The sequence below is a fragment of the Oncorhynchus mykiss genome, chromosome 14 (genome assembly GCF_013265735.2).
Source record: "Oncorhynchus mykiss isolate Arlee chromosome 14, USDA_OmykA_1.1, whole genome shotgun sequence".
NCBI classification, from domain to species: domain Eukaryota; kingdom Metazoa; phylum Chordata; class Actinopteri; order Salmoniformes; family Salmonidae; genus Oncorhynchus; species Oncorhynchus mykiss.
The window spans coordinates 7743945-7757909 of NC_048578.1; the positions used below are offsets into that span (position 1 = coordinate 7743945).

Consider the following 13965-nt stretch of genomic DNA (forward strand, 5'->3'; position numbering starts at 1 on the left):
TACATTTCAAACCAACTTTCTACATCACTTGAAAATGTCCATTCCACTTTCAACGATTAAAATTATCGACCCGAAAAGGCCTCTGCCCCTCGAAACCAAATAACGCTAACTGTTTCAACACTACGGAGAGCGTCTGTGTTTTCAAAGCAACGTTCTTTTGCACATTTCTTCTCAATTTATTCCCAGAAATATTCTTATACGATACCAAAATCTCAATTTTCCATGCAAACATTTGTATGACAACTCTGAAACCGTTTGATAAATGTCTGTCATTATCCCAAAAACTGCAATAACAAAGCTGGAGTTTAAAAGACATTTACACATTCGTGACGGATATTACTCTTACCTTGTCTTTGTTGGGTAACGTTTGAGTGCTGTTAAACGTGTCATTTCCATTAATACTGATCAGTTCTGCATCTGCAGGTGGATACGGTGTCGGGAAAACCACTACGTCACTCTTCAGTGTGTCTGAGCTGAAACACACGTCATACTGCTGAGTAGATTTAGAGTAAGACCAGCTCCCGTCGGGGTGTGTGGTGATCATTGGGGCGCTGTACCTTCTGAAACTGTCGTCTGTCCTGTGGCATTTTACAGCTATTAAACTGATCAGGCTCAATAAAAATATCACTGACACCGAGGCAGTGGCGATCAGCAAATACAGGTTTAAATCAGAGAAGCTCTCCTCCGTTCTCGGTACATTTTTGAATTGAGTCTGGATTTCACCTGTACTTTCAACCACCACTACATCAATAGACACAGTCGCTGACAGTGAGGGTTCTCCATGATCAGAAACCAACACGACCAACGGGTGGGTTTTCAGGTCATTGTCACTCATTCGCCTCTTAGTCCTTAGTTCCCCGGTGCTGGTTCCGATTCGGAAGAGGTTGGTTCCCTTGGGCTCAGAGATGTGATAAGAAAGCAGCGCATTGTAACCAGAGTCGGAGTCTACTGCCCTGATCTTGGCCACAAAGTAGCCCGCTTCAGCAGAATAGGGAATGTTCTCACTGTTAACGGAACCGTGATCAGAATAGGGCGCGAGAATCCCAGGACTGTTGTCATTCTCATCCAGAATAAAAACGTTCACAGTCACGTTGCTGCTGAGAGGAGGAACACCAGAGTCTGTGGCCTGAACTTTAAACTGGAAAGTTTTTATCTCCTCGTAGTTAAAAGACTGCAGACTGACTATATATCCTGCATCTGAGTTTATATTTACAGATGATGATATTGGAACACTTTTATCTAATAATGAATACGTAATCTTTGCATTTTCATCTGAATCAGGATCAAAAGCAGACATCGTATAAATGACGTCACCTACCGGACTGTTCTCTTTAACATAAACATTAATAATTGGTTCTGAGAAGCGAGGAGCGTTATCATTCACATCAGAAACGTCTACAGTAATAACTCTGGTGCTGGAGAGAGGCGGGGTCCCTTCATCCTTAGCTGTGATGGTGACATTATACTGAGTAGCACTCTCCCTGTCCAGATGCCCGTCTACCACTAGCGAATAATCGTTTTTGTGGTTCGACATCAGTTTGAAAGGAACAGACCCAAAAACTTTACTGTTACTGAAGCCATTTTTACCTCCATCTTTATCTGTAACTGTCACCAAGGCAACCACGGTCCCTATATCAGCATCCTCTTTTACTGGGTTCATTAATGACGTCACAGATATTTCGGGAGCATTGTCATTGATATCAATAACTTCAACCAACACTTTAGAATAACCACTGCGTGCCGAGGGGCCTTGGTCCGTCGCTTGCACACGTAACTCATGTGCTGCATTTCCCTCGTGATCTAAATTCGCCTTTACAGTAATCTCACCACTTTGTGAGTCTATGGAGAACATGTCTGCATAGTTCACATTTCCACGCTTCATAAAGCTATATAAAATGTCAGCGTTTGGACCCTCGTCTAAATCTGTAGCCTCTAACTTCAATAGTTGTGTCCCTAACGATACATTTTCATTAACACGGACCTTGTAGAGTGATTTGCTAAATGTTGGCGAGTTATCATTGACATCTATTACGTGAACAATGACTTGTGACGTCCCAGATCTGGGAGGTTTTCCTCCATCTACAGCGGTCAGTGTGAGCTGAATAACGGGCTGTTTCTCTCGGTCTAAAGCTTTCTGCAGCACTAACTCAGCAGACACACTCTGCTCTCCGCCGTTCTGTACATCCAGGGAAAAGTGTTCATTCGGGCTCAGCTTGTAGCTCTTTACCGAGTTACTGCCGGTATCTGCGTCATTCGCTATCGGTAGAGGGTATCTCTCACCGGGTGAAGAAGATTCTGAAATGTTAAATGTATGATACCGTTCAAGGAATGACGGTGCATTGTCATTTACGTCAATAATATTTACTTCAATGCGATGAAGAAACACAGGATGGCTCAATATGGCCTGTATATTTAGAGAGCACTTTACCGTATTCGGACAAAGCTCTTCTCTGTCTATTCTCTGGTTAACGAACAGTACTCCTGTTTTCAGATTAGCCTCGAAATACCTCTTACTCTGCCCGGAAACAATCTTTAGACCCCTCGACTCAATTTCCTGTATATTGAGGTTTAAATCCTTAGCGAGATTCCCCACAAACGTGCCTTTGTCCACCTCCTCTGAAACGGAGTAAGAGATCTGCGCTGCAGACCAGTCAAATAAACAAAGCAACGCGACGCACTGAATCCAAATGCCTTCTCTTTGTCTTCGACAACCCATCGCTGCGTGTACAAAACAAATTAATCCATAAGTCAAAATCGCATATCCATTAAAACCACAAAACGATCCGTTATATGTATATCAGAGATCCAATACAGCCCACCCGTCTCCGTCTAATGGTGTTTCTCTTCACAAAGCTTTCGGGACTGGTGACACTTTTCTTTTTTCATTCTGAAAGGAGGAGTCTTAGTTTGTCAATGATGTATCTTCCGTTCGTGGTCTATAGTGACACCGTGTGTTGCTTTTATACATTACTCGTTTAAAATGAAGAGTTTTCTCTGATGTGTTAGAATAGGCCTACAGATATAACTTCAAATAATCAAACTCGTGTTCGTAATTCACTCAGCGAAAGGTGCATGTATGTAAAAGAACGAACGTTTTTGCTCAAATGAAACGCACAGGGAAAGGAGCCAAAAAGTCTAGCCACGTTGAACAATAAACTATGTGTTGATTATATTCTGATATCGATGGCAGAAGCTATAAAAATCTAGGACGAGTAGCAGAGCATTGATACGGATAGCTCAAGGATTATCGACATTGTAATGCTGTCAAGGACGCAAAGACAACTCTGAAAAGCGAAATACCACGGTTTGCAGACTTTCAATTTAACCAGTGACAATTATCGGTCTAAAAACATCACTGGACATTGTAAGCACAAAGCACAAACGATTTCAGCCCCATATACAGCAGCCAAAACTATTTCACCGCTTGGTGAACATAGTCATTTGGAAACAAGTATTCACGGTAGCCTATAAATCGTTGATACATTATGCATCCGTAGGCTGAAAGTGGGGACACGTTATATCAATCTGAAACCTGCCATGGTGTAAGCATATCTGCATATTTCCCAATGCCACATATCTCTGTCTGTTTTCGCACTACACAAAACACATTTAAACTGGAAGTGCAGACACATGTAAACATCTGCGGAGGAGAGTTCCTCTTACCTTCTCTTTGCTGGGTAATGTTTGAGTCCTGTCAAACGTGTCATTTCCATTAATACTGATCAGTTCTGCATCTGCAGGTGGATACGGCGCGGGGAAAACCACTACGTCACTCTTCAGTGTGTCTGAACTGAAACACACGTCATACTGCTGAGTAGATTTAGAGTAAGACCAGCTCCCGTCAGGGTGTGTGGTGATCATTGGGGCGCTGTACCTTCTGAAACTGTCGTCTGTCCTGTGGCATTTTACAGCTATTAAACTGATCAGGCTCAATAAAAATATCACTGACACCGAGGCAATGGCGATCAGCAAATACAGGTTTAAATCAGAGAAGCTCTCCTCCTTTCTTGGTATGTTTCTGGATTCAGTCTGGATTTCACCTGTACTTTCAACCACCACTACATCAATAGACACAGTCGCTGACAGTGAGGGTTCTCCGTTATCAGAAACCAACACGACCAACGGGTGAGTTTTCAGATCATTGTCACTCATTCGCCTCTTAGTCCTTAGCTCCCCGGTGCTGGTTCCGATTCGGAAGAGGTTGGTTCCCTTGGGCTCAGAGATGTGATAAGAAAGCAGCGCATTGTAGCCAGAGTCGGAGTCTACAGCCCTGATCTTGGCCACAAAGTAGCCCGCTTCAGCAGAATAGGGAATGTTCTCAGAGTTAACGGAGCCGTGATCAGAATAGGGCGCGAGAATCACAGGACTGTTGTCATTCTCATCCAGAATAAAAACGTTCACAGTCACGTTGCTGCTGAGAGGTGGAACACCAGAGTCTGTGGCCTGAACTTTAAACTGGAAGGTTTTTATCTCTTCATAGTTAAACGACTGCAGGCTGACTAGAACTCCTGTATCTGAGTTTATATTTACAGATGATGATATTGAAACACTTTTATCTAATAATGAATACGTCACTTTTGCATTTTCATCTGAATCTGGATCAAAAGCAGATATTGTTTTAATGACGTCACCTACCGGACTGTTCTCTTTGACATAGACATTAATAACGGGTTCTGAGAAGCGAGGAGCGTTGTCATTCACATCAGAAACCTGTACAGTAACAACGCTGGTGCTGGAGAGAGGCGGGGTCCCGTCATCCGTAGCTGTGATGGTGACATTATACTGAGCAGCCCTCTCTCTGTCAAGAGGCCCGTCGACCACTAACGAATAATAGTTCTTGTAGTTCGACTTTAGTTTAAAATGAACAGACCCTACAAGTTCACAGTTAGTGAGGCCATTTTGACCTCCATCGTTATCAGTTACTGTCACCAAGGCGACCACTGTCCCCATCTCGGCATCCTCTTTCACTGGACTCATGAGTGACGTCACTAAGATTTCTGGGGCATTGTCATTGACATCAATAACATCAACTAACACTTTACCATGTGCACTGCGAGGTGAATGCCCTCGGTCCATCGCCTGAACTCGAATTTCAAATGCAGGACTATCTTCATGATCCAAATTTCCTTTGACTGTAATTTCACCCGTGTCTGAATTGATGGCGAACATGTTTGAGGGGTCCAGATTTCCACGTTTTAAGAAAGAATACACTATCTCACCATTTACGCTCTCGTCTAAATCTGTTGCAGTGAGAGTTAATATATTTGTCCCAAAAGGGGCATTTTCATGAACACGAACTTTATAAAGCGGCTTAGAAAATACTGGAGAATTGTCATTAACATCAATTACGTTCACTACTATCAGCAATGTCCCAGATCGTGGAAGTTTTCCACCATCTACAGCGGTCAGTGTGAGCTGGATCACGGGCTGTTTCTCTCGGTCTAACGCTTTCTGCAGTACTAACTCAGCAGACACACTCTGCTCTCCACCGCTCTGTACATCCAGGGAGAAGTGTTCATTCGGGCTCAGCTTGTAGCTCTTTACCGAGTTAGCTCCTATGTCTGCGTCATTTGCTATTGGTAGCATATATCGCTCGCCCGGCGTTGAAGACTCAGAGATGTTAAATGTGTGGGATTTTTCAACAAAAGATGGTGTGTTATCATTAATATCTAAAATATTAACCTCAATTCGATGCAGAAGCACAGGATGGCTTAATATGGCTTCCATATTCAAAGAGCACTTCATCGTATTCGGACAAAGCTCCTCTCGGTCTATTCTCTCGTTAACGTAAAGAATCCCTGTTTTTAAATCCGCCTCAAAATACATCTTACTATTTCCGGAAACAATCCTTAGACCCCTGGACTCCAGTTCGTGTACATTAAGGTTCAAATCCTTAGCGAGATTCCCCACAAACGTGCCTTTGTCCACCTCCTCTGAAACGGAGTAAGAGATCTGCGCTGCAGACCAGTCTAATAAACAAAGCAACGCGACGCACTGAATCCAAAAGCTTTCCCTTTGTCTTCGACGATCCATCGCTGCATGTATAAAAACAACTGAATCCAATAAGTAAGGGTCATGTATCCATCAAAACCCGAAGTATTCCGTTAAATGTCGGACATTCTGTACACAGCTCAGCCCTCTCCGTCTCATCACCACGACCGTTTCTCTTCACAACGCCCCTCCGACAGTGACGCTATTCTGTATTTTCCTTCAGAGGAGGAGTATAAAAACACATTTGACTTCGCTGCTTTCCGTGGTCTATAGTGACACCCTGTGTTACGTGTTCGATTTCATGTCATTTTATATAATACATAGTTGACCTATTGTGATAGTAGTGAGCAAAGTAGCAAAGATCACTGTGTATAACCAGCGACCAATGTCGTCTCAAATCTGAATCAACTACATGATAGAGTCAACCACACCGTAGAGTTGAACTCGAATACACTTCATGACAAGTGCAAAATATGAAATGTTAAAGATGGGAACATTTAAAATGAGTTATTATTATAGTCAGTTAGAAATAGTGGTAATACAGTTTAGATACAAGGACAACTGTCGTTATTTGATCGCCCATAGAAACTGATAGATAGAATGTTAACGGGGGAGACAATTCTAGGCAGAGAGGCAGAGAGATGAAACATTTGAAATAAAAATCAACTCTCTACCACTTGAATGAATCCATTCCACTTTCAACGATGATGAGCATTGATTCGAAAAGGCCTCTGCCCCTCGAAACCAAAGAACACTAACCGTTTCAGCACCACGGACAGCGTCTGTACTTTCACAGCGATGTGATTTTCCACATTGTTTTATTTAAAAAAATATATTTAACCTTTATTTAACTAGGCAAGCTAGTTAATAAGAATTATTATTTACAATGACAATCTACCCTGCCAAACCCTAATCCGGACGACGTTGGGGCAATTGTGCGCCGCCCTATGGGACTCCCAATCACGGCCGGTTGTGATACAGCCTTGAAATATTGTTCCCGCAATGTATGTCAATATATATTCTCACAAGATATCAAAAACAAAATTGACCATGCAAACACGTGGAGGCCTATAACTCTGAAGCCATGATACAACTACATTTGACAAATGTCTGTAATTTTGCCAAAAACTGCTATAACAAACTGTGCTGGGGGTTTAAAACATTGTCACATTCGTGAAGCATATTAATCTTACCTTGTCTTTGTTGGGTAATGTTTGAGTCTTGTTAAATGTGTAATTTCCATTAATACTGATCAGTTCTTCATCTGGATACGGCGCAGGAAAAACCACTACGTCACTCTTCAGTGTGTCTGAGTTGAAACACACGTCATACTGCTGAGTAGATTTAGAGTAAGACCAGCTCCCGTCAGGGTGTGTGGTGATCATAGGGGCGCTGTACCTTTTGAAACTGTCGTCTGTCCTGTGGCATTTTACAGCTGTTAAACTGATGAGGCTCAGTAAAAATATCACTGACACCGAGGCAATGGCGATCAGCAAATACAGGTTTAAATCAGATAAGCTCTCCTCCTTTCTTGGTACGTTTCTGGATTGAGTCTGGATTTCACCTGTACTTTCAACCACCACTATATCAATAGACACAGTCGCTGACAGTGAGGGTTCTCCATTATCAGAAACCAACACGACCAACGGGTGGGTTTTCAAGTCATTGTCACTCATTCTCCTCTTAGTCCTTAGTTCCCCGGTGCTGGTTCCGATTCGGAAGAGGTTGGTTCCCTTGGGCTCAGAGATGTGATAAGAAAGCAGCGCATTGTAACCAGAGTCGGAGTCTACAGCCCTGATCTTGGCCACAAAGTAGCCCGCTTCAGCAGAATAGGGAATGTTCTCAGTGTTAACGGAGCCGTGATCAGAATAGGGCGCGAGAATCCCAGGACTGTTGTCATTCTCATCCAGAATAAAAACGTTCACAGTCACGTTGCTACTGAGAGGAGGAACACCAGAGTCTGTGGCCTGAACTTTAAAACTGAATGTTTGTATCTCCTCATAGTTAAAAGACTGCAGGCTGACTATATCTCCTGTTTCTGTGTTTATATTGACCATTGTAGACAGCGGTAGTGAGTTGCTGTTAATCTCTAATGAGTAGGTCACATGACTATTTTCACTGGCGTCAGCATCAACTGCAGACACTGTTTTAATTACATCTCCTATCGGACTGTTTTCTTTCACATAAACGTTAATCACGGGGTCTGAGAAGCGAGGAGCATTGTCATTCACATCAGCAACGTGTACAGTAATAACGCTGGTGCTGGAGAGAGGCGGGGTCCCTTCATCCGTAGCTGTGATGGTGACATTATAATGAGAAGCGGTCTCTCTATCAAGAGGCCCATCTACAACTAACGAATAATAGTTTTTATAGTTTGTCTCCAATTTAAAGGGGACTTTATTCTCAACTTCACAATGTACAACCCCGTTTTTGCCACCATCTTTATCTAGGACTGACACGAGAGAAATGGCAGTGCCAACCTTAGCGTTCTCCTTCAATCTGTCTAAGAGTGACGTAACAGTGATCTCAGGGGCATTGTCGTTGAGGTCCACCACTTCTACCAATACTTTACAGTGTGCTGCCATCGGGGGCTGGCCTCTGTCGCTTGCCTCTACCCGGATCTCGAACGCCTTTCTTTCCTCAAAGTCAATATTGCTTTTTACTGTTATAACGCCAGAGTTGGGGTCGATATCGAATATATCTAGAATACGGTCTTGATCTTTATTCCTAAGAGAGTAGACAATCTCACTATTTGTACCTTCATCAGCATCAGTCGCGTTCACAGTGAATACCGTTGTTCCTATGAGCACATTCTCGGAAATTTGAGTCTTATACAAAGAGCTAGTAAATACCGGAAGGTTATCATTAATATCTAAAACATTAACAATAATCTGTGACGTACCAGACCTCTGTGGATTTCCTCCATCTACAGCGGTCAGTGTGAGCTTTATCACAGGCTGTTTCTCTCGATCTAAAGCTTTCTGCAGCACTAACTCAGCAGACACACTACCTCCTCCATTGTGTATGTCAAGAGAGAAGTATTCATTAGGACTAAGCTTGTATGTGCTTACAGCATTCTTACCAACATCCAAATCAGAAGCCTCTGATAAAGTGAATTTAACTCCAGGTAAAGTGTTCTCAGCTACGTTTATAGTTTGTGATTTCGCACTAAACGACGGAGCGTTATCATTAACATCTACAATATTCAGCTCTAAACGGTAAAGCTTCAACGGATTGTTGATAACCGCCTCTACGATGACTGTACATTTCAGATCCTCTGCACAAAGCTCCTCTCTGTCTATTCTTTCATTCACATAGAGAACACCAGTCTTTAGATTTACCTCGAAATACTTTCGCTTGGACCCGGTGACAATCTGAAACATACGCGACTCCAAATCCTGGACATTGAGGTTTAAATCCTTAGCGATATTTCCCACGGAAGTCCCCGGGTTTACCTCCTCTGAGACGGAGAAGGAGAGCTGCCCAGACACCGCTTCCCAGTAACACTCGAGGAGCACAATAACAAAATACGTCACAATAGATATCCTTCTATTCAGTAAAGACATAATTCCATCGAAAGTGAGCTGATCATAGACCCGAAGAGACAATCAAAGCATCGAAAAATATACGTAACAAATTCAGCTTATTTTTTACACTTATGTGTACTCCGCTTCGACCAGTCTCCCTCTCGTCCTGCATCTCTTTGTAACAAAGCCCCGAGAAATCACTTCTCCCTCTGAAACTGGGAGGGGCCTCGAGACCAAATATAATATCTCAATGCCACGGTCAACAGTGACGCCAAGTGGTAAATGTACGAGCTTCAGAAAATCACATAAAATTACATGACACTCAGACAGACACAAGCTAAGCATGATGACTATACAATTCTGAACAAAAATATAAACGCAACATGCAACAATTTCAAAGATGTTACTGATTTACAGTTCATATCAGGAAATCAGTCAATTGAAATAAATTCATTAAGACCTAATCTATGGATTTCACATGACAGGGGTGCAGCCTGCAGCCATGGAGAGCATAGGCCCACTCACTTCGCAGCCAAGCCCACACACTGGGGAGCTAGGCCCAGCCAAAAAACCTCCTCAACCCCCACCACCACACACAACCCAGACGACCCTGCAAGTGAAGAAGCCAGAAGTGGAGGTCCTGTGAGGGCGTGGATACATGCAGTTATATGGTTGTGAGGCCGGTTGGACCTACTGCCAAATTCTCTAAAGTGACATTGAAGGCAGCTTATGGTAGAGAAATTAACATTTAATTCTCTGAAGACAGATGTGGTGGACATTCCTGTTTTCAGCATACCAATTGCAAGTTCCCTCACAACTTAAGATGTATGTGGCATTGTGCTGTGTGACAAAATTGCACATTTTAAAGTGGCCGTTTGTTGTCCCCAGCACAAGGTGCACCTATGTAATGATAATGCCGTTTAATCAGCTTCTTGTAATGCCACACGTGTCAGGTGGATCGATTATCTTGACAATGGAGAAATGCTTACTAACAAGGATGTAAACAAATTTGTGCACAACATTTTTGAGAAATAAGATTTTTGTGCATATGGAACATTACTGGGATCTTTTGTTTCAGCTCATGAAACATGAGACCAACACTTTACCTGTTGCGTTTATATTTTTGTTCAGTGCATATCTGTGCTCTTGTGTAAGTTTTGTTTACTATAGCAATGTCTGCTAAACATACAAAAGCAAGCAAAAACCTCCTTTGGCTAAGAAACCTGGCAAAAGAGGACAGGACAAAAACGGGTGGGTTTCAGCACCATGGACAGCGGACACATGATCCTCTAGATAGGGAGCGGATAGTGAACATTTTTGCAACTTGTTGAAGCAGTAAGATCTCAATTATTTAACTGATTATTCAAAAACGCTATCATAGATATACAATGGGAAGCACGCCAAAGCATACACATGTTTGGCAAAGGGATGGATGGAAACTGATTTCTGTGTGAAATAAAACTAAAAACGAAAATGTATTTCTTAAAGAGCAAACGACAACACCATCAAAATACCTTAAAAAGCACAACAAAGCAGAGTAAATGCTCAGTAAATGACAGGAGAACAGAATATTTATGTGCTAATTGAAAACATGATGTCTTACCTTGTCTTTGTTGGGTAATGTCTGAGTCCTGTCAAACGTGTCATTTCCATTAATACTGATCAGTTCTGCATCTGCAGGTGGATACGGTGCGGGAAAAACCACAACGTCACTCTTCATTGTGTCTGAGCTGAAACACACGTCATACTGCTGAGTAGATTTAGAGTAAGACCAGCTCCCGTCGGGGTGTGTGGTGATCATTGGGGCGCTGTACCTTTTGAAACTGTCGTCTGTCCGTAAGCATTTTACAGCTATTAAACTGATGAGGCTCAGTAAAAATATCACTGACACCGAAGCAATGGCGATCAGCAAATACAAGTTTAAATCAGAGAAGCTCTCGTCCTTTCTTGGTACGTTTCTGTATTGAGTCTGGATTTCACCTGTACTTTCAACCACCACTACATCAATAGACACAGTCGCTGACAGTGAGGGTTCTCCGTTATCAGAAACCAATACGACCAACGGGTGTGTTTTCAAGTCATTGTCACTCATTCTCCTCTTAGTCCTTAGTTCCCCGGTGCTGGTTCCGATTCGGAAGAGGTTGGTTCCCTTGGGCTCAGAGATGTGATAAGAAAGCAGCGCATTGTAACCAGAGTCGGAGTCTACTGCCCTTATCTTGGCCACAAAGTAGCCCGCTTCAGTAGAATAGGGAATGTTCTCAGTGTTAACGGAGCCGTGCTCAGAATAGGGCGCGAGAATCCCAGGACTGTTGTCATTCTCATCCAGAATAAAAACGTTCACAGTCACGTTGCTGCTGAGAGGAGGAACACCAGAGTCTGTGGCCTGAACTTTAAACTGGAAAGTTTTTATCTCCTCATAGTTAAAAGACTGCAGGCTGACTATATCTCCAGTGACTGAGTTTATATTGACCATTGTAGACAGCTGCACTGAGTTGCTGTTACTCTCTAAAAATGAGTAGGTCACATGACTATTTTCATTGACGTCAGCATCAACTGCAGACACCGTTTTAATTACATCTCCTACCGGACTGTTCTCTTTAACATAAACATTAATCACGGGTTCTGAGAAGCGAGGAGCGTTGTCATTCACATCAGAAACGTGCACAGTAATAACGCTGGTGCTGAAGAGAGGCGGGGTCCCATCATCCGTAGCTGTGATGGTGACATTGTACTGAGAAGCCCTCTCTCTGTCAAGATGCCCATCGACCACTAAAGAGTAATAATTTTTATAGTTCATCTCTAATTTAAAGGGGACTTTATTCTTAACCTCGCAATGTACCAACCCATTTTTGCCACCATCTTTATCGAGGACTGACACGAGTGCAACTGCAGTGCCAACCTTAGCGTCCTCTTTCACTGTGTCTATGAGTGACGTCACAGTGATCTCAGGGGCATTGTCGTTGAGGTCCACCACTTCTACCAATATTTTACAATGAGATGCCATCGGGGGCTGCCCTCTGTCACTCGCCTGGGCACGGATCTCAAATGCAGTATGTTCTTCATAGTCAATATTACCTTTAACTGTAATTGTCCCCGTTTTTGGCTCAATATCGAACATCTGGAGGATATGATCCTTCTCATTTTTGCTGATAGAATAAACAAGGTGACTATTCGTACCCTCATCAAAGTCTGTCGCATTTAAAGTTATGACAGTCGTTCCTATTGGTGCATTTTCAATCATACGTGTCTTGTACAAAGACGTGGTGAAAACTGGAGCGTTATCATTTATATCCAGAACATGAACTATTACTTCCAATGTACCTGACCTTGCTGGATTTCCACCATCTAAAGCGGTCAGTGTGAGCTGGATCACAGGCTGTTTCTCTCGGTCTAAAGCTTTCTGCAATACTAACTCAGCAGACACACTCTCACCCCCTTTGTGCACCGCTAAGGAAAAATGCTGGCTAGGGCCCAGTTTGTATGTATTGAGAGCATTCTTTCCAACATCTACATCAGATGCGTCTAACAACGGAAATCGTACCCCTGGAAAAGTGTTTTCAGCAATGTCTATAGTTTGTGATTTCGCTCGGAAAGATGGAGCATTATCATTAACATCTAAAATATTAATTTCTACACGGTAGAGTTTCAACGGATTGTTGATAACGGCCTCTACACTGACTGTACATTTAGGAGCATTTGCACAGAGCTCCTCCCTGTCGATTCTCTCATTCACATAGAGAACACCAGTCTTTAGATTTACCTCGAAATACTTTCTCTTGGACCCAGTGATAATCTGAAACATACGCGACTCCAAATCCTGGACATTGAGGTTTAGATCCTTTGCGATATTTCCCACGGAAGTCCCCGGGTTTACCTCCTCTGAGACGGAGTAGGAGAGCTGCCCGGACACCGCTTCCCAGTAACACTCCAGCAGCACAAGCACTAAATACGTCACAAAAGATCTCCTTCTATTCGGTAAAGACATATTTCCATCGAAGGTGAGCTAAGCATAGATCCAAAGATACGAATATTTGTCAAACAATCAAAGCTTCGCGAAATATGTTTCCAATCCAGAATTTTTACACGGTAAACATTGATGTTGCCTCCGAACAGTCTCGGTCTCTTTCTCTCACTCACCCTGCGTCTCTTTGTAACAAAGCCCCGAGAAATGTTCTCACCCTCTGAAACTGGGAGGGGCCTCGAGACACCAAAAACAATATCTCATTGCCACGGTCAACAGTGACGCCAAGTGGGGCATTTACGCAACAATGTATGAGCTTAGATTATCAAATTACATTACATTTCAGAAAACCCTGACACAAGCCAAGGCTGGTGATCATAATATCTCATTACAAGTGTAAGTTAATATGAGTAGCTCTAATAAATGTACTAAGCGCAATCACCTCATTAGCTCAAACACCAAGCAAAATACCATTATCCGTTTCAG

General features: G+C 42.8%; 2 protein-coding genes across 21 annotated transcripts in view; both read right to left on the reverse strand.

Moving 5' to 3' along the window:
* Window positions 1-13965, reverse strand: part of LOC110488691 (protocadherin alpha-C2) — a 213341-nt gene that overhangs the window by 79675 nt on the left and 119701 nt on the right. Inside the window, exon 1 of one of the 20 annotated variants that reach the window (XM_036942819.1) lies at window positions 7185-9705. The exons of 17 other annotated variants lie outside the window; for them this stretch is intronic. In XM_036942819.1, the coding sequence (XP_036798714.1) occupies window positions 7185-9557 (2373 nt within the window). In that variant the 5' untranslated portion in view covers window positions 9558-9705. Of the gene's footprint in view, window positions 1-346; window positions 2877-3663; window positions 6174-7184; window positions 9706-13965 lie in introns of those variants that run through there. 2 more of the 20 variants (XM_036942823.1, XM_036942821.1) reach the window with 2 other exon arrangements.
* Window positions 10733-13873, reverse strand: LOC110487714 (protocadherin alpha-4-like). Its single transcript, XM_036943571.1, has 2 exons — window positions 11122-13873; window positions 10733-10741 (listed from the first exon to the last, which is right to left on the reverse strand). Exons 1-2 carry the CDS (start codon window positions 13501-13503, stop codon window positions 10733-10735), a joined length of 2391 nt encoding a protein of 796 aa, XP_036799466.1. The 5' UTR covers window positions 13504-13873.